The sequence below is a fragment of the Rattus norvegicus genome, chromosome 7 (genome assembly GCF_021556685.1).
Source record: "Rattus norvegicus strain SHRSP/BbbUtx chromosome 7, alternate assembly SHRSP_T2T, whole genome shotgun sequence".
Classification (NCBI taxonomy): domain Eukaryota; kingdom Metazoa; phylum Chordata; class Mammalia; order Rodentia; family Muridae; genus Rattus; species Rattus norvegicus.
Window position 1 is genome coordinate 43,689,353 of NC_141540.1, and position 24,580 is coordinate 43,713,932.

Below are 24,580 nucleotides of genomic sequence, written 5' to 3' on the forward strand. Positions count from 1 at the left end.
CTCCTGTGTCCTGCTCCTAAACTTTCAGTGGCTCCTTGTAGCCTGTTCCAGAAGAGTGGAGCCTGTTATGGCAGTAAATGACCTGTATTTGTGTGACCTCAGTGCCATGTTGACTGCTCAGTTAACATTAGTAATTGGTTAAATACAAGCCAGGAAGCTAGAGAAGGTTTTAACAAACTCTTACCAGCTTACACCTGAGCAAGCTTTCCTTGAAAGGAGAAAAGGCCATTCCTCATCCTGCTCATTGTCTCTCACTTGCCTTCTCACATACGTGGGTCGGCTCTCCTTTAGTTCTCAGCCACCAGTCCTTGTTAGTGGCTGGGTATGTCCATTAGACTCTAGTCACTGCATAGGTAGCAGAGGGGGCACTCGTCCTGTTGGCCACAAGGGAACAGCTCTCAATACTTTTCTCTTTACCTCCCTCGTTTTTTAGGGGCCCGTCTTTACTGTTTCATTCTCCAAGGATGGAGAGTTATTCACATCCGGTGGTGCAGATGCACAGGTTAGTATGCCTCGGGTGTGAGCGCATGACCTGATTTGTATAAAGAAGGCTTCGGCCTTACAAGGACACTCACCACTAGCTAGTTTGTGTTTGTTGGGGTGATTACCAGTGGTTTTTTATGTTAACTAGTGACAGGTCTGTTACCACATAGCTGAAATTGTTCCAGTTGAATAGTTTTAAGAATTCTGCAATATTGTCTCTTGCTATGTTTTATACTAAATACTACATTTAGTTGACACTGAATGCCCCATTTCAGTGTCGTTTCACCTGAGTCAGTGCCTAGGATTTTGTCTGTACATTTTGTCTCCTCAAATACTGAGCCTCCTGAGGCAAATCTGTGTTTACATAAGATAACCAAAAGTCACTCATAGCCACATTATTAAATACAGTGAATGGTCAAGTCAAAGCATAGTATGTGGCTTTGGTGAGAAGCAAGGAGAAATATTTGAGTTTATAAAGTATTACCTAATAAGAATTTTGGGTTTTTGGTTTAGTTGGACTTGGGTTTGAGGGATATTGTGAGTCAAGATCTCACTATGTTATCACTAACTGGCCTGGAACTCCCTGTGCAGACGAGGCTGGCTTCAAACATACAATGTTCCATCTGCCTCTGCTTCTCAAGTGAACGTCCTGCCACTTCCAGCTCAAAATAGGAATTTCAGGTTGGGCATAAAGGCGTTTCAGGATGCTACCTCTCCTCCCCTCCATGCTTGAAATGTTGACGACAGTGATAGGCATGTCTCTCTACACACAGCCACTCTGACTGTTCAGGGCAGTTCTGGACTTTGAGTTTTTTTTAAAGTCAGTGCTGCAAGTCAGTAACTTCCACACTCTTGACTCTACAGGTCTTAGTATGGAGGACCAGCTTCAATCAAGTGCACTATCGAGATCCTAGTAAACGAAACCTCAAAAGACTGCACCTTGAGGCCTCCCCACACCTTCTTGACATCTACCCACGAACACCACATGGCCATGAAGACAAAAGGGAGACGATTGAAGTATGTTGTGTGCATGTCTCCTACATTTTTTATGGTCATCGTAGGGCTGTCGGTGAGCCCTGTGCTTAAAATTACACTGATGTATATAAAACCAGGACCTGGGGGCTGGGGATTTGGCTCAGTGGTAGAGCGCTTACCTAGGAAGCGCAAGGCCCTGGGTTCGGTCCCCAGCTCCGAAAAAAAGAACCAAAAAAAAAAAAAAAACAAAAAAAAAAAACAAAAAACCAGGACCTGCACCTAAACGGCAGTGCTTAGAGAAAGTCTGTTTTCCACCAATAAAATAAAGCCACTGGTGCAGAAGTGTGTACTATGTGAATATCGCTTAGATTCACTTCTAGACGGCTTGGAAATAGAACTAAAAGTTATGTTGACAGTAATAGAAAAGAGAAATTGAATCCAAGGCTGCAGAGGGAGTTTGCTTCCTAGCCAGTCACTTTAGGAAAGTTATTTGATGGTGATCACGAGAGCGGAACCAAAAGGCAAATGTTTTTATAACAACTATTAAAACATGTTTCCAGAGACCTTTACAGCCAAACAAACAAGTGCAAATGCCCCATGAACGTTTTTAAAAAGTATTTACTATTACATGTATTAATTGAAACTATTTTACTGCTTGTGTGTGTGTGTGTGTGTGTGTGTGTGTGTGTGTGTGTGTGTGTGGTGGAAAGAGAGAACTGATTGCCACACGTTTTCCTCTGACTTAAACACAAGCATACACATAGGCGTGCGCACACACACACACACACACACACACACACACACACCTACCTCTTCCTAAATGAATAATTTTTTAATAGTTTATTTTTCTGGGAATGGTTATTAGAGTCTCAACAACAATCCTCCTGCCTCAGAGGATTGCAGGCACAAGCACTATTGGGGTCTTTTTATAATTATCCATTGAATGGAAGACTTTTGGGGATGAGTTCCTTTATTTCAGTCCATCAGTTTGTTTCCTCCCTTCATTTAGCTTAGTCCTTAGCTTGTGTTAGACTCTTAGTCTGCCTTGTATGATTCTTTTTAAGTCTGCTTCTGTTCCGAGAGCTAATGTCATAAATCACTATTTTCCTGCTCAGTTGAGGTTGCTTTTTTGTCATTACAGAGCTTTGATTTTAGAGTTTATTTTGCTTTCTCCTTTTTCTTTTTTACCCATTAATTTATTTATTCACTCATTTCATATCTCGATCATTATATTTCTTGTTTTGTTTTTTGAGATGAGGTCTCATGTACTCAGACTGGCCTCGAACCCACTATGTTTTGGAGGATGACCTTGAACTCCTAATCTGCGTGCCACTGCCTGGCAGGTGCTCTGATAACAGACTTCTGACACCAGCACACCCACCCACGTCACTCCTGTCCACCTTCTCCCCTCCTTCACTCCTTGCCCTTGTTTCCTTACTCTCAGTCTTTATCAGGCCTTTCTGCTACTCTCGCTTGAAACATACAGACCTTATGCTCTGGGTGGTTTTGCTTTCTTCACTGGTTTCGAAGTAGGGCTCTCAGTACTAACTCAAACTCACCTCACACTCCTTATGCCCACGTGCTGGGACTCACAGGGTTTCACCACCACACCTAGGAGATTGTTTCTCAAATTTTGTCTAATCCAGTCATATTTGGGGATTTCTACTGTTGTTTCTTGTTATTAACATTGATTTTCAATTATATTTTATAATCCTATTGGATAATTGTTGGAGTATTAAACCACTATGCTTTATTAAATATTCACACTTCCCATGCCATCGTCTCGTGAATGCGTACGTGAGCTTGTGCCTGAGTGCATGCGTATGTGTGATCATGTGTGCATGCATGTATGTGTGTGTATGTGTTTGATGCAGTGGATCCAGCCCAAGCCCTCTTACATGCTCCAGTGACTCACTGCAGAGCTATGTTCCTAGCCCCCGTTTATTCTTACAGTCTTTGAACAAAAGAATATAGTTCTTTAAAATAATTATTATTTCATGTTGGGTGTTTTGCCTGCATGCATGCCTGCACCACTCAGTGTCCTTAGAAGCCAGAAGACAGTGTCACATCCCTTGTGACTGGAGTTATAAATGGTTGTGAGCTAGAATGTGGGTCCTGGGAATCAAACCCAAGTCCTCTGAAAGTGCTCTTAACCACTGAGCCATGTCTCCAGCCCAAGAAGAAAATCTGTTTCCTCAGTTGTTGTAGTTAAGTGTATTTTTTGGCCTTTTACAATCATATATTCATGCAAAGTAAATGTATATTTATTTTTATATTATATATAATATATAATTTTTTTCTTGACTGTCCTTTTCTTGTGTTACCAAAGTGTCCGTTTTTACTTTAGCATTTCTATGACTTAGCTGGGCTTGATCAGTATGAAGAAGAGGAGCCCCAACCCCACCTTACCCCCTACCCGCTCCCCCTTGACCTGTCATTTACCTGCTCCCAGCCAAGTGCTGATGACTTGAGCTACAGGTGCCCAGCTGAGTGGTATTTCCCTAACATCAGCTGTCCAGGCCCAGAGACATAAGCCATTTCCTCTGGATTCACCATCAGCTGTGCTCCATTTTAGAGAGCTAGAATTTAAAATGTCAACAAGTTGACTGAATAGCTTGCTCTGACTCTTTAGCTGAGAGCCCCGAAACCAGCTCCTTGTGTGGTCCGGTCAGGATGACCCAGGCTACGCAAAGACACTCTCGGCTGTACTTTTCATGTGTGCACTTAAATTTCTATTAAAAGCTGCCTTTTCATTATGGAACTAGAGGGCAGTTGTACTGCAGATAATTCAGAGAATGTGCCTGAGCATTTTGTGTGGCCCTCAGGTTGAACTTGGGTGCCTAGTTTAAATGACCTGTAGGTCTTCAGAGCTGTTTGAGTTAACTGTCTAGTGTGACTGACTTTGGAGAATACTGCCAGATTATGAGCCAGAGAAGTAAAAGGATTCTGTGTATAAACTGCCAATCATCTCATTTTAAAAATAAACTTGCAATAAAGCAAAATATAATGGTTTTTGTACAGAGCATATTTTAGCATTATAAAAATCATTGGATTATCAACTTATTTTTAAAGTCTTCACGCAAATGAATATAGATCCCTTGAAGACAGACACCTGCTTAATTTAAAACTAAAGCTGTCACATAGATGTGGTATAGATTAGGAGAGAAATACTGTACTCACTTGTGATAAATTATGTTGTAAAATAATTCTCTTTCAAAGGTTTAGGAAATGCTTTAAAACTGAAAACATTTTCTTTTTAACAAACAGGATTGGAGTAATTTCTCCTCTTTTTGCAATAGCCACGAATGTTTGATTTTTGAGTTTAGAGCAGTATAGACTCCCTATAATTTATATCTTCTTATGTTTTCTTAACCTTCTGCGTGAAATTGTTTGGCCTTTGCAAAGCCCACTGGCTTGCCAGCCTTAACTGTTGTATTTGTATGAAGGTAGGAAACCCATTAGAGTCTCAGATCTCTGCTACTGCCAACCAGATGTGTAAATTACTAATCCTTACATGAATAAAGGGATGGCAGCCAGATGGTCCTGAGAATCCACCAGAGGAAGCCATGAGAAAAAAGGCATGGAGCACAGAAGCCTTGCTATGTGAACACCCCCCTGTGACGTGTTGCTGAAGCACTCTGTCCCCATTCCACTTAAGCATGAGAACACTGTTTTTCTATGTTGTTGGGAAGGCCATGTTTTTACATGGGTGTCTTCCCCTACCCTATTTACATTAATAGTAGTAGTTTATGTCAACTTCTTCAACCTGCCACAAGAGAGAACTGTACCATACTGCTCTAGGAAACAAAATGCTTTCTCTTCAAAGGGTATTCATACTACATATGAATGGCGATGTCCTATGTAGTCCGGTCCACTTCTCTTTTGCATATTTGGAGGATGCGGTGGTTTGAATATGCTTGGCCCAAGGAGTGGCAGAATTTGTAGGTGTGGCCTTGTTGGTAGGTGTGGCCTTGTTAGAGGAAGTGTGTCACTGTGGGGATGCCTGTGAGACCCTCCTAGTTGCCTGTGAGTCAGTCTTCTCCTGCTTGTCTTTGGAACAAGATGTAGTACTTTCAGCTCCTCTAGCACCAGGCCTGCCTGGACTCTGCCATCTTGCCACCATGATGATAATGGACTGAACCTCAAAACCAGTAAGCCAACCCCAGTTAAATGTTGTCCTCTATGAGTTGCCGTAGTCATGGTGTCTCTTTAGAACAATGGAAATCTTAACTAGGACAGAAATTGGTGCCAGGGACTATGGTGTTGCTATGATAAGCTTGACCATGTTTTTATTTGGAAGAATGTGGATTTGGGGGCATTGGATTTGGAAAAATGGTGGAATGCTTTAAGTGAGACTTAATGGGCTATCCTAGTACGAATATGGACAATATTGGTGCTGAGGGTTATTTGTACTGTGGGGATCTTGCTCAAGGGTTTTCAAAGGAGAAGAATGTGAGTATGTGACCTAGAGAATGTTCTTGTGATAGTTTGGTGAAGAACGTGGCTGCTTTTTGCTCTTGTCGGAGAGTCTGTCTGAAGCTAAAGTGAAAAGATTCAGATTAATTGCATTGACAAAGGATGTCTCAAAGCCTAGTTTACACTTTATCCTGTAGTTCAATCTTACCAGGAGTGTTTTGATCAAGCATAGCAAGCTTAGAAAGGAAAAGTACAAAATTTATATTTCAAGTAATAAAAGGGTACTAGAAGTACAATGGAGCTAAATCCTGGGTTGGAAGAGATAAGCAGATTTAGGGAATGGTGACTTTGGAGCAAGATCCTACCCAGCTAAGCTTATTGTTTACTTAGTTGTTGTTTTCATTTGGACTTTTAATCTGGAATGAACTACAATCCAGAAATGGAAGATTTTCATCTGTATCTTGAGGAACTGTGGCCATGAAAAGCTTAGGCCCAGGCCTAGTGATACACACCTTTAATCCCAGGAGACAGAGGCAAGCAGGTCTCTTGAGGTCAAGGCCAGTCTGATACAGATCAGGTTCCAAGTAGAAAAAGCTTAGGTCCAGATGTATGGTACATACCTGTAATCCTAGAACTCAGGAGACAGAGGCATACAAATCTACATTCAAGGTCTGTTTACAGAGCAAGTTGCAGGACAGCCAAGCTTAGGCAATGAAGGGTGTACTAGAACAAAGGGGGCTGTGTTCCAGCTCCAGCAAGCAGCAGAACTTGGCAGCTTTGGCCATGTGGATCTGGCTTTAGAGTCAAGAATAGAAGGGGCTACTGGGACAATTGATGCTGGTTAGCTGGAGCTAAGAAACCAACAGAAGAAACCAGCTTCACTCAGGTGAAATCTTCTGGGAATTGTTTTCTGAAAGCTATGTTCAGAGATATCCAAGGTTGTACCTCGTGCTGCAGCTGGACTTGGTAATGTGTAAGAGTCACCCAGGTGGTACAGGTTTTGAAGACATGAAGGAGTCATGGAGAGCAGCTGAGACTTGGCACTGTGAGAGGCCCTGGAAGGCCATTGGAGAAAGTACAGCCTCAGCTGCAGTTGACAGCCCAGGAATGAAGTAGTCATGCAAAGAAGTTGAGGCTTGCCACCATGAAGAGAGCCTGTGAGAAGCTATTGGTGAAGCCTAGTTGCAGTAGAAGACCCCAGTGTATTGGAGATGCCAGTACCATGGATTGATCACCAAGAACAGCAGCAGCAGTGAAGTGGAGTCAGGGTGCTACAGATGACAGAGCTGGAGAAGTAACCCAAAGCCTTTGGAGGAGCCCAGACGATCATGTGTGGATACCAGACATTGAAACAAGAAGCTGTGAAGTTGATGTTGCCTTGGATACTCCAAAATGTTAGAGATGTTAGAACTGCAGAATACCTGCTGAAGAAAGCTGCTAACAGGGAGTGGAACCAACCCAAGAAGTGTGTTGCAGTCATCAAAGCTGAAAGAAGTTGGAGATCTGAAGAGCACTTTATCATCAGACATGGATGGAGATGCAGAGTTTGGAGTTTGCACAGTTAGCTTTTAGTCTTGCTTTTGTCCACTAGTTCCTCACTATGACATTTTGGAATGGTAATGTATGTCCTGTGATGTTGGAGGTATATGATCAGCTTTTTATTTTGATTGTATACAGGATTACAATTAAGCAACTGGATGAATCTCAGAAGAGACTTGGAACTTTGGAGTTTGAACATTGTTGAGACTCCTATAAACTATGGGACTTTGGAAGTTCGACTAAATGTATTTTGTATTATGCTATGTTTAGGTATGGCCCCCATAGACTCATATGTTTGAAAAAGCCTAGGAGGCCAGGGAGTGGAATGTGGTGGTTTGAAAATCCTTGGCCCAGGGATTGGCACTATTTGGAGGTGTGGTCTTGTTGGAGGATGTGTAAGACTGTGGGGGTGGCCTTTGAAACCCTCCTCCTAGTTGCCTGTGAGCCAGTCTTGTGTTTTCCTTTTGTCTGCCTGTACACTGCCATGCTTCCTGCTGTGATGATTAATGGACTGAATCTCAGAACCAGTAAGCTAACCCCTGTTAAATGCTGTCTTATAAGAGTTACTTTGGTCATTGTATCTCTTTACAGCAGTGAAAACCCTAACTAAGACAGTGGGAAAACAGGACAACCTCCTAAGTGATCACAATAGATCCCTGTAAGACTAGGGAGCATAATATTAGAAGGGATTGCAGTTAAGTCAAAATCATTAATGAAAGAATTATCTTGATTGCTTTCAACTTCAGAATGGCTACTTGAATAGCACCATCATCTACAAATTATGAATGAAATTCTGTGTTGCTTTGTAGAACGGAACAATCCTTTTTATATAACTAAATATTTTATGATATCCTAACCAAGATTTATTGGTGAAAATTCTATCATGATTAATAGAAATCTTCAAATCTTAGGTCATGATCTACTTTAGTCTGCTAATGAGGTTAAAGACATTACCATTGGGTATGAAAGTATAATTTCCTGTCTACCAATTCTATATTTTAATTCTAGCTGAACTACATACATTGTTTTGAGGAGCTTACATGACACTAATAATAGTAACAATTACTTAAGCCTATATAGTATTTTTCTATGTCTTTACATCAGTTATATAATAGGGCTGTAAACATTGAAAGTCAGTAATGCTTTTATGCACATGAGAATTCAGGTGAGTAGATGCTGAGGCTAGTAGCTGATGATGCCGGAACTCTGGCCCACTGTGCAGCTCTGCCCATCTATGGCAGTGCTTTGGTTTAATAAGAGCTCAAATCTGGCCCTGTCAGTAGACACTAGCGTGTCTCTGTGCTGGAGGTCCTTGCTTTAAGGGCTCATCCCCTGTCCTTCAGGAATGTGTAGTCTACGGAAACATTACAGCCTGTGTTGGAATGTATGTTCTCGAGCTTGGTGATGTAGACCCTTAGGCCAGAGGTGGGGGGGGCGGGTACCTTCAAGATTCCATACAGCCTCCTTCTCAATTGCCCCTCTGTTCAGGTAATGAGAGCCCACCTCTCAATCCACTCCATTTCAAGGCTACTTGGTTTACGTAGAGGAATTTGTTCTTCAGTGTAATAAAATGCTATTAGTTACATAAGTTCCAAACTTGTAGAAAGTCAAAGATTTTTCTACAGGAGGGGCCGATTCTTTCCTTGTTTAAGACTTAAACCTTCTGAGCAGTTTGTTTCCAGAGCAAAGCTAAGTCAGTGTGCTTCTCTATACCTACACTAGGTGGCAGCAGAGAAAAGATAACAGTGTCTATTTCGCCTAAGACAAAAGCGTGAGGTCTGTGGTATCTCCTCTTTACAGAAATGGATGAGGAAGTGTTGGTTTTCTACTGGAAAACGGCAGGAAGGAAGAAGTGTTGGCCAACTAAGCGAGCTTTCCTCCATCCTTCTCCCCCCTTTACCATGTCTTACAGTCAGGCACCTCCACTGTAACACAGTGGGCTGGATAATTAGAAGATATATTCCTAAAACAGCAGCTAGGGGACTAAGCATGGTGGCACATGTGTCTGTAATCCCAACACTTGAGAGTCAAAGGGAAAGGGACTGAGAGTGAGGCCAGCTTGTGGTGCATAGCCATGGTGAGGTCGGTCCTCAACCAGGCCAGCAAGCGACCTCCGCAGGTAAAGGTTTCTGCAGCGCTGCCTGCCAACCTGATTCCAATCCCGGATCCACTCGGTGGAAAGAAAGATCCAAATCTCACAGATTGTCCTCCAGCCTCCACACATGTGCCATGGTGCAATCACGTGTGTAAGTGTGCACGTCCTCACACATACACATACATAAATCTAATCCAAGGTACAGCTCTGTCCTCCAGACCGAGTGCCTTCAATCCCTCAGTCGATCACTCTTCTTGCTGGGAGCTCAGCCCACAGGGAAAGCAGTGTCCAGTGGCTCTCCCCAGTGGGTCTCTCTAAAGCACTTAAACTCCAGCCTCACGGTTCCCCCAAATTTCTTTGTAATCTGGCCTTTGTCAACTCCAATCTGTTTCTGTCTCTTTTCCTGTCCCTGGACATTTGTTCATTTGCACTATGGCTGTGCTCGGCTGGTGGGGGTGGGGGTGGGGTCTTTATTGCACCCTGTGTCTATGACTTGCTTTCTGAAGTGTATTTTGTTTTTATTTTGGTGTGGAGAAGCCGTGTTAAGCTGTGTTTCCTTTCTAAAGTCCTTGTGGCTGGGCCATCAGCTAGAGTTCCTTTCTGGCCCTGAGTGTACCAAGTGCTGTCCGGTTGGTCCTGCAGTCTGGGTGCTCTTTGGCTCTCGTCTTTGAACTAAAGATGACTGCTTTTTTTTTTTTTTTTTTTTTTGGTTTGCCCTGCAACCTTTGAATTTAAAAATGACTTCCCTCGGAGGTAGTCATCGATCCAGGAAATCATTCTTCTTTCTCTGTAATTTTACTACACAGGTATTTTCAAATCTTTAATTAAATACTGTTTAGCTTTGAACGGTCAGAAACTTTGAGGTAAATGGAGTTGTATTGAGTATGTTTTACTGTAACTTGCCTTTTTATTTCATATAAAAAAAAAACCCTGAGATGTATGTATAACGTGACCTGACCTACTTATATAGTGTGCAGAGCTGTGTTCTCCTCGACTTCACTGCCGTGTGGTGTCTCAGTGACTTTACCTCACAGCCAGTCTCTACAGTATAGCTTAGCGTTGGTTACAAAGTGCTATGCGCACTGCTGACAATATGGAGGAGCACTCTGGTGTTTGCAATGGTGTTTCTTACCGTTTCCACTTTTCCCTCGGATAATGAGTTTATGAAGGCAAGCCCATTAGCCATTAGGGTCTCACGTCTGTAGATGTTTTCATGGAATTTCTGTTTTCTACATTTCCGTGGATAAGCTTGTGTATAGATTTTAGATATCCGCCCGTTCCTGTATTCAACATCGTAATGATCCTCATGGCGGCACAGCTCTCCCACAGCAGCTGTGATCACAAGTGCCTTTCCCCTCGCTGGCAGCTTCTGCTTTTCTGGTTTTTCAGATGCTCTTCTCCACCTCTGGTTGAACAATGACTGTAGTTGTTTACTCTTGCTGGTCTTACTGGTTGTTCATCACATTTGGGTTCCACTCACCTCCTGCCATCCCCTCCTAGCTGGGATCTGTGTTCCTTGCCAGTTTTTAAAACGGTCCATCATCCGTGCTGTAGACTGATGCCATTGAATCTTACTATTGGTTTCTTCTTACTATTTGGCCTGCTTCCAAGCCATCCACAGTATAGCTTTGTTTACCTGAAACTTTCATGTCAATGATGTCTTAAAATTTCACATGCATTCCTGGCGGATTTTCTTCAGTTTTATAGTATTACACATGCCCTTCTAATACTATCTGTATTTTAAGTTCATGTTGAAATCCATTTGGGTTTGTGCGTTGAGTGGGGTTAACAGTGTCCTTTGGTTCTCTTAGTGGGGCTGGGGACTCAGAAGTAGATTCTGCTTAGTTCTCCATTGGTAATCACTGCGTTTTTTAAATGAAAGTTTATAATTTCCTCTCTGGTTCTTACATCTTAACATTCTATTTCTTCTTGTTTTAATGTACTGGCTAGGATATTTTCTGCATTTCTTGAGGTGGGTCTTTCTATTTTAATATTCCTCTGTAGGTGAATTACATTGCTTTTAAAATATGAAAATGACCATTTCTTGCCTAAGTTCAACATTGTCAATATCATAAATGTTGGTAGGGTTAGTGAATTCATATTTTGCCAATATTTGTGTCTTTATCAATGAGTACATGCATTATTTTTAGAATATATTATAAATACTCTGTGGTTCTTTAGTATCGGTCCCTTATGAGAAAAGATATCACATTAACTTGTTTTACGTGTGCACACAGATCAATCCAAAACTTGAGGTAATGGACTTGCACAGTTCTTCTCCCCCAGTTGTGGATGTCCTTTCTTTTGATTCAACCACAGTAAGTCATTTTTCTTTAACTTAAGCATTGTTAAACCATTTATCACAGTCTATTTCCTGTAAGAGTCAGGAATAAAATGTGAACTCTGGCAACCTAACATTTCAGCACAGCAAAGTCATTTCTAAGTTTCTAAAAAACCACCAGGGGGAGCAGCAACCATTTCCAGAACAGTTTTACCTTTGAAGACATTAAACTCCGTCTAATTCACCCTCCCTACTTAATTCCTTGCTACCCTGCTACCCTGTCCCCTGCCTCCTGCCTTCCTCCCTCTGCCCCTCTCGCCCCCCACTTGCTCCCTGCTGTCTTCTCCCTGTTCCCTGCCCCCTACTTCCTGCCTACCCTGTTGCCTGCTCCCCCTGGCCTCCACCCGCTGGCCCCTGTCCTCTGCTCGCTGTGCCCTGCTCCCTGCCCTGGGCCCCTACACTGCTGTCACAGAGCAGGCTCTGCTCCACTGCTCGAAGATGGCAATTCCTCCGCTCTGTTTTGTTATTCCCAATGGGTTGTCCAGAAATGAAGTATCCCTAATACTTAGATTTATGTTTATAAAAGTTATCTGTGTGTTTTATAGTTTGAGCATCTGAAGGCTTCAGAAACAACTTGAGCCTTTTACCTTCTGAGTTGCCCTCTCTTCTACACCAATCACAGTAACCTGATGATTAGTGCAAGCCCTGCTCGAAGAGCAGGAAGAACAGCGCTGCCTTTGACAGCATTGCTGCTAAGCTGTCCATTTAGTTCAGTATTGTGGGTAAAACTTTAAAGAAACACAGCCTGACATATCGACTCTAGCAGATGCCAAGAAGAGTATCTGGTGCAAAGGAGTTCTGCCTGCACTGAGGAAGTGCTCCAGTTCTCCAGTTATGAAGTGTCCTTTCAGCGTTAGTTAATGTTCTTCTCTGAGAAGATGCAGTGACAAGAGCCACACAGCAGCAAGCAGGCGCTCACTGTGAAAGGGAAGGCGTGAGTCTGGTGGAGCTGATCTGTGCTTACTGTGCTCACATCTATAACCCAGCAGCATTTCCGCACGAAGGAGCGACTTGTGCAGTGGAATTTAACTAAACGTTAACCAGCTATCTGAAACTTGGCACAGAGCTTTGCCGTAGTTAGTCTTCAATGAATTTGACACAGCCCATGACATTGACCTTATATATTCCAGTGAGCTGACTTTGTATCCTGGAGATAGGCAGCTTGTGACCTAACTAGCAGGCTAAAATTTAGTGCTCCTGACCTAGAAACTATCTCAGGGTTTTTGTTCTACTTTTTGAGACATACTCTCCCTGCCAAGTACCCTTTAAGCTTTGCAAAGACTCATGACTTGGGGCTGGAGAGATAGCTCATCAGTTAAGAGCACTGACTGCTCTTCTAAACGTCATGAGTTCAATTCCTAGCAACCACCTGGTGGCTCACAACACTCTGTAATGGGATTGATGCCCTCTTCTGGTGTGTTTGAAAATAGCTACAGTGTATTCAAAAAGCAAAAAAATAAACAAACAAGCAAACACACAAAAACTTCCCGACTTGAAGACTCTAAGTGTTCTCAAGAGTTTGCTATGAAGGTGGGCTTGTCACCAGCTAGAACAAAAGGGTACTTATCCCTTGAAGATAACCCAGGGGAACCAGAGTCAGCTAGTTTATGTGGTATGCGTGGGACTTTGATGTAGGAGTGTCATCCACAAGAGGGGAGCACTCCATAAAACAGTCAGTTGTCCACAAGAAGGGAGCACTGGCCTGAGAAATGTGAAAATGCCTTTTTGAAACAGAGCCAGTCGAATATCAGTGACTTCACTTTACAAGAAAGATTCTAAGGGATGATTTTAAAAGTAGCCATGCCAAGCACCATGGCACATTCTAATTTAGAATTCAGAAGTCAGGGGCAGGAGGTTTTGCGTTTGAGGCTATCTGAACTATATAGTAAAGACTTGGAGAGACAAAGGGCTGGGAACGTGTGTCTATAGCAGTTTGCCCAGCACACAGAAGCTACACTAAAGTGAGTCTTAGCGGCCCTCTCGTGTCTCCCTGTGGAGAGGAAGTTAGGCATGCAGTGTAACGGTGGCATCTTTGTGGCTTGCACTTCTGTCTCTGATGCCTGACAGAAATTTTGATATAATATTTGCCCATCAAAATCAGTTGTTACCAATCTGTATTTTTAAAGCACAGTTGCTCCCACCCCCCAGGTGTTTCTCTGCAAAAGGTTAGTATTGGCTACCATATACTATATACCATATACCATATACCATATAGACATGGTTTTAAACTGTTTATCTTCTCAAATACCTTAATCTTTATTTTGATTCATTCAAGTCACCTATATAATTTTTTGGCTTTTTAAAGAATTTTTTCTTTAGGGTTCTGGTTGAGTCTTAATATTTTCACAGAAATGGGCCATGGGTCTGCCATCAAATTTTGAGTCAGAGATGGGTAGGAATAGCCCAGCAGTTGAGGTTTTGCTAGCATGCTTGAAACCCTGAGCTCCATCGCTAACCTGGGAGGAGATTATTCATAGCCATTTAGCATCTACCATCTACGATGTGGCTGCACAGGTAGGGTGTTCCAGAGTCACTTTGCCACTCTCCTCAAATAGGAATAAGACTGGAGAACTAAAGAGATAGCTCTGTCTGTAAAGTACGTGCCATGGAAGCAGGGGGACCTGAATTCTCAAAAACCGTGTATAAAGCTGGGTGTAGTGGGGAGAGCCAGTAATCCTAGAGCTGAGGAGAGCCTGGATATGAGGGTATCGGGGCTCAGTGACCAGACGGTCTAGCCTAGTTGGCAAGGTCCAGGCCAGGTAGAGACCTAATCTCAAAAGACAAAGTGAATGACTTCCAAGAATGGCACCTGAATTTGACCTCTGGTTTCCATGTTTACCTACATATGCTACCTACAGACAGACAGACAGACAGACAGACAGACAGACGACAGACACAGGCAGAGAGAGAGAGAGAGAGAGAGAGAGAGAGAGAGAGAGACCTGTTACCTTCAGGTAAATTATAGTCTTAAGGTTTGTTGTCAGGGTCTGAGGTTGTTGTTGTTGTTGTTGTTTGTGGATTTTTGTTTGTTTTTGTTTTGTTTTTTGAGGCTGGGTTCTTCTGTATAGCCCGAGGCAGTCCTGGAACTCCCTCTGTAGACCAGGCTGGCCTCTAACTCAGAGATCCCTCTGCTTCTGCCTCACAAGTGCTGAGATTAAAGGTCTGGGCCACCACCCACAATTTAGCCTTACGTTTTAATGTGTTAGGTTTATTATTTGTCCTACAAGTAGGTGAACAAAATGAGGTCAGCACTCCACAGTTGTTCTTTGGATTGCCAAAACACCAAATCCTTTCCCAAGAACTGGGATGGTGTCTTTATCTCTTTCCTGACCAGGACGTATAGTGTAAATACAACATATGCCTTTCTTTAGAGTTGGAGACAGCATTTCAGATCAAAGTAACTGTTTATAATAAACTGAGAGTTAGTTACATTATAGAAAAAAAATCTCAGAATGTGCAGTTCTCTAACCCATTAGCCGAGATAAAGACAGGCTGTCCACAGAAGCATGGCAGAGAGCTCCGCTGAGTTGCCTCAGCCACACCCACACTGGGCAGGCGAAAGCACGACCACTGTCGAGGGAACATGTTAACGTGAGAGTTCTCGTGTTCCTGAGGTGAGTGTTAGTCACCTGGGGAAGACGAGAAGACTCGTCCAAGAGAAATCAGCCCTTGGCCTGACAGAGGATACTATTTGTTATTGTTGTTTGTAAACTGGAATATTTCAGTAAGAAAGCAAGGTTTAATATAGTCCTTCCTTCAATTTTTTTTGAAAGTGTGTACCATGATAATAAAACACACACTAATCTACTTCTGATCTCTCTGCTCCCTGCATCCTGTCCCCCCAGCCCCCAGCCCTACACCCACTCTGTCCCTGCTTAGTTCCTCCCTCCCTGAGCTGACTTTGGAGCTTAAACTTGTGAATGTCTTGCCTTAGCCCCCCCCCCCCATGCGTGGCACCTTTAGGTCCTTTACATTGCCGTACCAACAGGTGGCAGATTTGAGCAAGCCCTGGAGAGATGTGTGCTCATCTCCATCCATGTCTCTCAGTAAATATTAACTGAGGATACCCGCTTACATACATACTTCTCTGTGTCATTCCCCATTCTCAGCTTTAAAGAAAAAGAAGCAATAAATTAAAACCTGTGCAGAAAAGCTCAGAGAAACAGGCACGTCTCAGATTAAAAACATAGACTTTTTAGGGCAGTGGATCAAAACACTACAAAGTAAAGAAAAGCACTTCGGGCAAGGCACGAGGCTGCAGGAATGTGGTCCAGACATCTGTCGCATGGCAGGTGCCATCTGAGTAAGTGTGGCACTGGGACAAGGAACTAGGAAACTAAGGAAATAATAACCTCAGACAGTGGTGGCTTGACACTAGGCAGGAGCAAGGGAGGGGGTCAGAGATGGCAAGCTTCTGAAGATATTTTGAAGGCAGAGCCAAGAGGATTTCCTGACAGATTGGATGTCAGTTGCGGGATTCCCTATCTCCTCTCCCAGGGGACAGTAAGGTGTAGCCCTGAATAATCCCAGGGCAGCTGGAAATATCTTCTGGCTCAGCCTCATCTTGACAAAGAGCCATGGGCAGAAAAATAATTGTAGTTTTCTTATCTTAGGTTCTAGAATCAGGGGAAGGAAATTCTCTGCCTTTTTCTGTGACTTCGGGAAGTGCCCTGCTAAATGCCATGTAGATTTGAGTTTCTCAGCAAAGCACATTTGGTTTCTCTTTTGCAGAAGATTTTTTACATCAGCCTATTTGAGGGAAGAGAACGGTTGCCCACTTTCATGGACCATATGGTACATACTACCTACAAAATAATATTGTATTGACACATCTGTGGACACAGGGAGAGTAGACTTGCAGACAGAATATTTCCACGGGTGTTGTGGCAACAGTACATCCTGGTTACTAGACAACATTGTGTAACTAGTTCAGAGTTATTTCAGTTTCTAACTGCTTATGTAAGCAAAGCTTCGGAAGGACTTATTTGAAAGAACACAGTGTCTGCAAATTCAAGTGTCTCTAAACTAAAATGTATAACTTTTACCGCTTAAAATGCACATGCAGGCTGGAGAGCGTGTTAGGAGCACTGGTTTCTCTTCCAAAGTACTCGAAGTTCAATTCCCAGCACCCACATTGACCGCTAACAACTATCTGTAACTCCAGTTCCAGGGCACCCACATCCCCTTCTGCATGCAGACAAAACATCCACGAAGATAATGTAACTAAATAAATGTTTTAAGCACTGGCATGTATTGTGGAAACTGCTAAAGCTTTCAGCGCCAAACTGTCCCTTCCCTTGTGCACTTTGAAACTGATTTTAAAGCAGCATCAACAGGAGTGTTTGGTGTGTTAAAGGAACATGCCATCCTTTCTCTGCATGGAGCTCCCATTATCTTTTGTTCAATTTCTCTTTCTGTGAAGGAAATGGTGTAGGCCAGGAGTGCCATTTTCCACCCACAGTAATCTGCTCTGCAGTAAAAATCATGACAAGAAGTCTAAGTTGTGTGATTGAGGTATTGTTCCCTCCCCCAAAATGCTAATTTGAGCTTCTTTAACTTTCTAAGTCATAGGGAAAGGAAATTCAATGAATTTACCAAAAATCGTATACAAATCAAATTTTTATAAATTGTCCTAGTTAGCTAATACTTTGTTCTGTTTCTTTTCTGTCGTGACAAGAGAGGTTTCTTTTTCTATGTTAAATGTATCTTTTAAAACAGGAAACTCTACAAAAGAATTCTTTGTAATCTGCTATTGGCTGCCTAACAAAGTAAATAAATGTTGCAAGTCCCTTTAGAAAATGAGCACATTTCTGGGCAGTGGAGGTGTTGAAGCTGCAGATCTTATTTCTGCCTCTAACTTCCTGCTGTACTATGTTTCTAAACTGTGCCTGGACCCCAGAGACACCTCCAGTCTTCTCTCTGGCTGGGAATCCAAGCTGCATCCCCAGTTCCCACAGCTGAGGCGAAGGCATGCGGAAAATGCCCGCAGTCCTCAGCCCACACATCCAGTGACAACTGGTTCCTTCCTCTTCCTGTGGAAAAGCAGCATCCTCTGAGATGAGAGGACATGCCCCCTGAGGAATGCAAGAGCAGCAGTGAGCTTTCACACAGGAAATTAGTTACTTGGGGATAGCACTCCGAAAATGCTTGTCTCCTGGAGGATGTCAGAGAGAAGAGCTTCCCGCCCACCCAGAGGAATGAATGCCTGGCCATCTGCAGGGCTGTGCAATAAAGTGACCTGACTTTTTGCCCTTCTGTGCATGGTACCCATAAGAGTTTGAGTTTTGGGGTGCTGTTTACATAGAAAGGTTGGCTCTGATGCTTCCCTGACAGTGAGTTCCGTGGTGGGAGGAGTGGCCTGCTAAAGTACACTTTTTGTTAGTTAGTCCTTAGTGTTTCATGACTATGAAATCTCCGGGCTTCCAGAGATTGACAACTCATAATCTTGGCTATTGAGGCCAGAGCTAGACTTGCTTACTTCTGTCTCTTGTCAGTTCTCTTCTTTTACTTTTGGGTCAGTCAGACATCATAGAAGATCTCATATGTGGTACAGTCATACATCCTCAAGCCCAGATAAAGAACAGTGTTGCTGGATCAGGCAGCCAGTCCCAATACTTAAACTTCAAACGGATATGATTTGAATTCTCCATTTGACAAATATTTCAGAGTAATTTGATTTCATTTTTTCTAATTCCTACGGCATTTTCTTTTTCTTCCCTTGAGAGAGCGATAAGACTCAGATTTTACATGCACTTTTAAGCCTTTTACAAATCGCTGGGAATTTTGGTGGGTTACTGTGGTTCTGGTGGTGTGGTTCTTTACTTATTTGTTTTAAGTCGAAGAGGAGATGGAGCAGGAATGCCAGGCACTTCCTCTTCCTCTCCAGAATGTCTTTTTAATGAGCATTCCTCTTCCCTCCTCAGGAATGCAGTGTTTGGGTTCACAGGGTCCCTCTGAATGTCTAGGGTCTGATAGAGCAGTCATTTTCTTTGTTCCCAAGCTTTCAAAAGGTCATTGATCAGTGGATTTACTATCTCGTCTCATTTCCAAGCTCTCTTTTAAAAAAATAAACATCTAAACCTCTGTAGGGAATTCCTCCTGTTAGATCTTTGCTGTTAAAGTAATAATTACAGCTAATGCTGTTGAGTTAGAACCTAAATGATGCATAATCGGTCACAGGAAAGAATGAATAAGACATAAATACAAAGATCTCTATAAAGAAATGCTTATCCCAGCATTACTTATAATAAAACCAACAAGAAAAGCATATAAAACAAGTGTCCTTTAAAAGGTATTTGTTACATAGAAGGGTAGTGTGTCAATAGAATATCATGTGGCAATTTAGGGTTTAATCACAACAAAATGCAGGGTGATCCAGTGTAATTCTCTGCTGAATCCTGGTCGTGCAGAAAACTCTTTCTCCAGAATTGTACTACAGCATCTGATTGGCAATGGCCTTCCTACTGAGAAGTGGGTTTAACCTCACCACCAAGAGGTGAAAATTGACAAAAATTCAATATAGACTGAATGTTAGATGAGAATATTAATGTTAAGTTTTCTGGTCTTCATAGTAATACCATAATTATGTCAGGGGATGACCTTTTCCTCAGAACACAGTATTGTCAGAATCCAGGTAAAAGGGCACAATGCCAGCAGCTTGTCAGAAGATTTGGGGGAAACATTACCAGCGTAGGTAGATAGCTAGATGACAACTATAACAAAATTACAGAATCTGCATTGTTATTATAATTGTTGTTCGATTGTCTTTATAGCAACATTTCTCTAATTTGAAACTGTTTGAAAATAAAGTTTAAGGAACAAAAATTAACATTTTTCTATGTCACAGTAAAAATCCTCTAGATCCCATATGAAAAGAATTTGTAAAAAAACAGGATTTTAATTTGGTAATGGGGAAGTATGTTTATCCATTCAATACAGTTCCTTCTCCATTCCTTCTGTACAAACTCTAACCTCATTAGTGCCATTTACCCAAATCCGTTCGATCATCAAATAATGAAGCTACATTTTGATCTCTACTTGACTTTCAAATCTGTGCTTGTAATTGTATGTGGCATATGCTTCTACGACAGCAAATTCTGTATTCTATAATGAATAAATGAAAAACTTAGAAGGCAAGACAAATGTGCTGTATGCTGCCAGAAACAGACATTGTTCATCCATGATGTAGGGTCTTCCAGGCAGAGGCTGGGTTATTAGACTCCAGAGGCCTGGAGAAGAGACCTGCTTCTCCAGGCTTGGGCTGGGGGAGCAAGTCTTCACTCCACTGACCTGGGCTCTCCATCTCATGGCTAAAGGGAGTCCGCTGTCAGGAGATACCATGACTTGCAGAAGTGCCAGGCTGCTTCACAGCACGGTTCCAAAGATAGATATGGTACCAAGAAATACTCTCTATGCTGTATGAGGAACTGTTGCATAAGAGCATAGGAACTTTTTAAAAAAAGCGTCAGAGCATTAGTTCCCACGCTGAGATATGTATACAAATATTTGGTCTCTGTAGTAATATATAGGATTTCCTGGAAAGATGGCTCAGTAGTTAGGAAAAAGCCAGAATTCAGTTCCCAGCACACACATCCTCCCTCCAGACTCTCTCATGTACCCCTCCCTCTTCCCTTTCAAATCCATGTCCTCTTTGACTGTTATCCCATGCGTATTTGTGTGTGTGTGTGTGTGTGTGTGTGTGTGTGTGTGTGTGTGTGTGTGTATACAATTATTTCTTCCTAATCGCACCTACTCGGTACATAGACGTGGGTTCTCGGGGCTGACCCTTTGGCCCTGGATACCTGAGTGGTTTGCTTTTCCTGGAACCCCCAGCATTCCTCCGTTGCCAACATGCTTGGTGTAGGATCGAGGATCGAGTCTTTGTCTGCTTTGATGTGTTCAGCCTACATTTGGGCAGTCGTATTGCTGCGACTTTCTGGGTGTAGCTTCTGACATTACCAGGAGACAGCATCTCACAGCAAACTCCATTACATTTACATATTGGAGGGCAGAGCAGGCACACGCACATGAAAGTCAGAGGATACCCAGAGGGAGACAGTTCTGGTTCTCCATTCTGTGCCTTCCAGAGCTCAGATAAATTCAGGTCGTCAGGCGTGGTGGCACATGCCTGTACCTGCTGAGCCGTCTTTCTGGCCTTATGTTTATCTCTGATTATTAGAAATTTGCAAAGCATTAACAAGTTTGATAAACAGGAAATATTACCAAGTTAATTTCATTTTTAGGGATTTCTATCGTTCCTCTCTGCTTTTCAGCCTGTCTTTTGTATACATTTTGTATATACATTTTGTATACATTTCTCATTTTCCTATTGTTTTGCTCATTTAAAATTTGATCTGTAAGTTATTTTAATTGAAAAGATTGAGCTTTTGGTAGAAGCTACTAATAAGTTTCCCTCATCATCATTTTTGTCTTAACTCTTTTTTTTCTTTTTTAAAGATTTATTTCACATATGTGAGCACACTGTAGCTGTCTTCAGACACATCAGAAGAGGGCATCAGATCCCATTACAGATGGTTATGAGCCACCATGTGGTTACTAGGAATTGAGCTCCCCAAATGTTTCAGACCCCAGCCACCTGCCTTGTCACTTAGAATCCTAGTTTTAGTTTCCTTCCAACATCGTTTAAACCAAGTCCATGTAGTAAGGCTGGCCCAGTAACTCTGGGTAGGGAAAAAAGGAAGAAAGAAATGAGGAGAAGACAGAGTTGCTGATGGGGAAAGAGGTCCTGGGGTTGCTGCTCATATCCAGTCGTTGGTCATAGGGGCTACCTGTTGCCTGTACGCTCTTGCAGAGTATGTAAGTCCTTGTCATGTGCTGTACTTGGGTGACACACATCTTTAGCTTAACACTTTATCTTCATCATAAAGGGCTGTGCCCAAAATGCATGCATCTTTCTCTCTCTTTCTCTGGCGTTGTTTATACCTAACGTGTGGCTGTGGCTTCCTGACCTGTCGTATAGTCCACCTGTCTCATAATAACAATAGCACGCCTCCTTTTATTGTCACTGGTACACTTGTTAATTGTTGTGACTTTAAAATGCCTTTTCTCCCTCTTTTTCTATATAATCTTTAAGATTATTCTGCCAGTTCCCAGAAAATAGCCCACTGGAGCACTCTGTGGCTGTGTTAGCCTATAGAATAACCTGAGAATTTGTCACTGGTTTTGTTGTCACCGACTCTCACTGTAGGTTGAAGGAGGGTATTCTTCAGGGCCTCGTTATTCTTGTCACTCCATCGTTAGCACCGTTCTCCAGGTACAGAGCTTATTTCCTTTGTTGAGTAGATGTGAGTATGATGTTAGTGTAGGGCAATTTTCTTTACGCAAAGTGAACTTTGTTTCCCACTGACTTTCACTTTTAAACACAGCTCTGTTTTCTTGATAAATATCCTCAGCTTGTTTGGAGGGAAAGCTTGTGAGCAAGTCCCTGGTGTTTGGTCATCATTCCTACCAACATGCGGCACTCGGGAAATGTAGCTGTTTGCCTTGCCAGCCATCTCTTCCCTGGTTGCTTCTCAGGTCACGAGTAGCCATGGTTCTTAGGGACTTTGACTCAGTTTCCCTCCCGCGTGGACTGCAGAAGTGCAGTGTGCGCTGCTGTGTCCTTCCCTTGTCCCTGCGGTGGAACAGCCTCGTTCTGTAATTCACTGAGTTCTATGTAAAGTGTTCTGGTCAGTAAAAATGCCCTACTTCATTCTCCCTCAGGCTGACCGTCAAACACACCCACCCTAAATGTCATTAGCATCAGGAACTGGCTACTGTCGACTAAATGATACTCAAAATTTGGAATCGTGTACTGGGGATGATAGTTTATAACATGTTGAAGTCATGTATAATCTAAAATAATTCCTTACTTTTTTTTAGTAATTCCTTATTTTTAGTGGAACTATAAATTCATCATTAAGATAAAGCAAAGACAGTTAGCCGTGTGCTTAGAATATCTGCTGAAGAATTTGTCTAAAAAATATAGTCTTCCAGATTTGTACTTTCAGAAAAATCTATGTGTTTATACAGTTCTGTACGTTCTGATATTAACACTGTGTTAGTTTTTTACATGTGTGTAGGGCAGAGGACGTCTTGCAGGAATTCGTAGGCTTCAGAGCAAATACCTTTACTGAACTCTCTTGCTGGTTCCTATTAACAGTACTTTAAAGTTTATTCTGTTCTTCACACCAGGTATTCTTACATCGTGGGTACTGATGTGTGGGGAGGTTTTTCCCATTCCTATCCTGAGAAAAACAATCTCACTGGTACACAAATTACATAAGTTCAAACACAAGATTTTGTCTAAAAAAAAAATTTTAAGATTTTTTTTTTAATGTGTATGGGTGCTTTGTCTGCATATGTGCTTGTGCTTGGTACCTGGGTGGCCAGGAGAGGGCATCAGCTCCTCTGTAGCTAGAGTTGGGATGGTTAGGAGCCACCATAGTGCTGTGGACTGACCCTGGGTCTTCTGGGAAGAGCAGTCAGCGGTGCTTGAACCACTGAATCATGGCTCCAGGCCTGGTCCAAATGTACTTTTAATCGAACACGTCAACAAGTTAACTTAATTGTTAGATTATGAGAGGTTGTTTTAATTTTAATTTCAAAGTAAACCACAACCCACTAGGATATATTTAAAACTTCTCATCTAGAGACCCATCATGTTTTCTCAGGAAAGCATTGTTACATTTGATTAAGTGCTAAGAGCTGTTCCTTTCTGATACTAAGTGTGACGGTTATTATTAGTCACTTATTAGTCAAAGGAAATGACAGATCTAGGCTTTACATCCAGACCCTGAGCATGTTTGTGAATGTGCTTGGTAATTTTTAGCATTGGCTTCAGCACTCCGTGCAGACAGTTCTCTGAGCAGTGGTGATATTGCTTCTTCTGGACCTGTGCTTTAAACGCTTAAGCTCTTGTATTATATCCCCTACTGCAACTTACTTTATACAATAGTACTAGTCTTTCCGTCCAGCTGTTAACATAGAATTTTCATACAGCATTTTCCTATAGGAAAAGTGGATTTAGTAAGAATTTAAGCAATGATTTTTTTTATTTAAATTGGGCTCTTTTTATTTGTACATTTGTCTTTAGAAGCAGAGTATATAGATTTGGCTGCGTGTAGCTTGCTATGGTAAAGTGAGCTGAGCTTGAACTCAGATCCACCTGCTTCTGCCTTTTAAGTGCTGAGATTAAAGGCATGCAATACCACACCTGGCTTATGCAATCGTTTTTAATGACAAAAAGTAAGGTTAAACTAAAACCTCTTTCTCCTGCCTCTGCCCTCCTCTGAGCCATTCTTCCCAGTAAGGTGGCGATTCGGATCTGACAGTAGTGACTGGCATTTGCCTAGGTATGCTTGCTTTTTGTTTGTCTTGCTTTTTGTTTGCCTTCTTTTCTGCTTCTCCTATGTACAAGAGAGTCTGGGATACCGGTAGACTTTACTAATGCCAACCAGCCTATGAGTAAAAAAGTCAATATATAGCAAATCAAATGTCAATACATATGAAATCAAATGGACCTCTGGGCATTGCTCTGCAAACCCCAACTGAGTGAATTGCAGCAGAATTAGAAAATGCCTCGAGTGTTAACCAAAGATGAGCTGGATTTCTGTGGTGGTTAGCTAACGACTCTGTGGTCATTGTCAGCATCATGAAGGAAGGAGACTAAGTCAGCGAGTGATTCGGTGTGTGATATTCCTCTCACAAGAAACAAATATGCCTGGGTCAGT

The 24,580-nt window shown here is 42.2% G+C and overlaps 1 protein-coding gene across 5 annotated transcripts in view; it reads left to right on the forward strand.

The window, feature by feature from the left end:
* The window catches only part of Poc1b (POC1 centriolar protein B), a 99,826-nt gene that overhangs the window by 51,687 nt on the left and 23,559 nt on the right, over positions 1-24,580 (forward strand). For 3 of the 5 annotated variants that reach the window (XM_087555256.1, NM_001398583.1, XM_087555258.1), the window contains 3 exon segments: positions 434-502; positions 1,348-1,500; positions 11,746-11,826. In XM_087555256.1, coding sequence (XP_087411382.1) covers positions 434-502; positions 1,348-1,500; positions 11,746-11,826 — 303 coding nt within the window. 5 annotated transcript variants of the gene reach the window in all.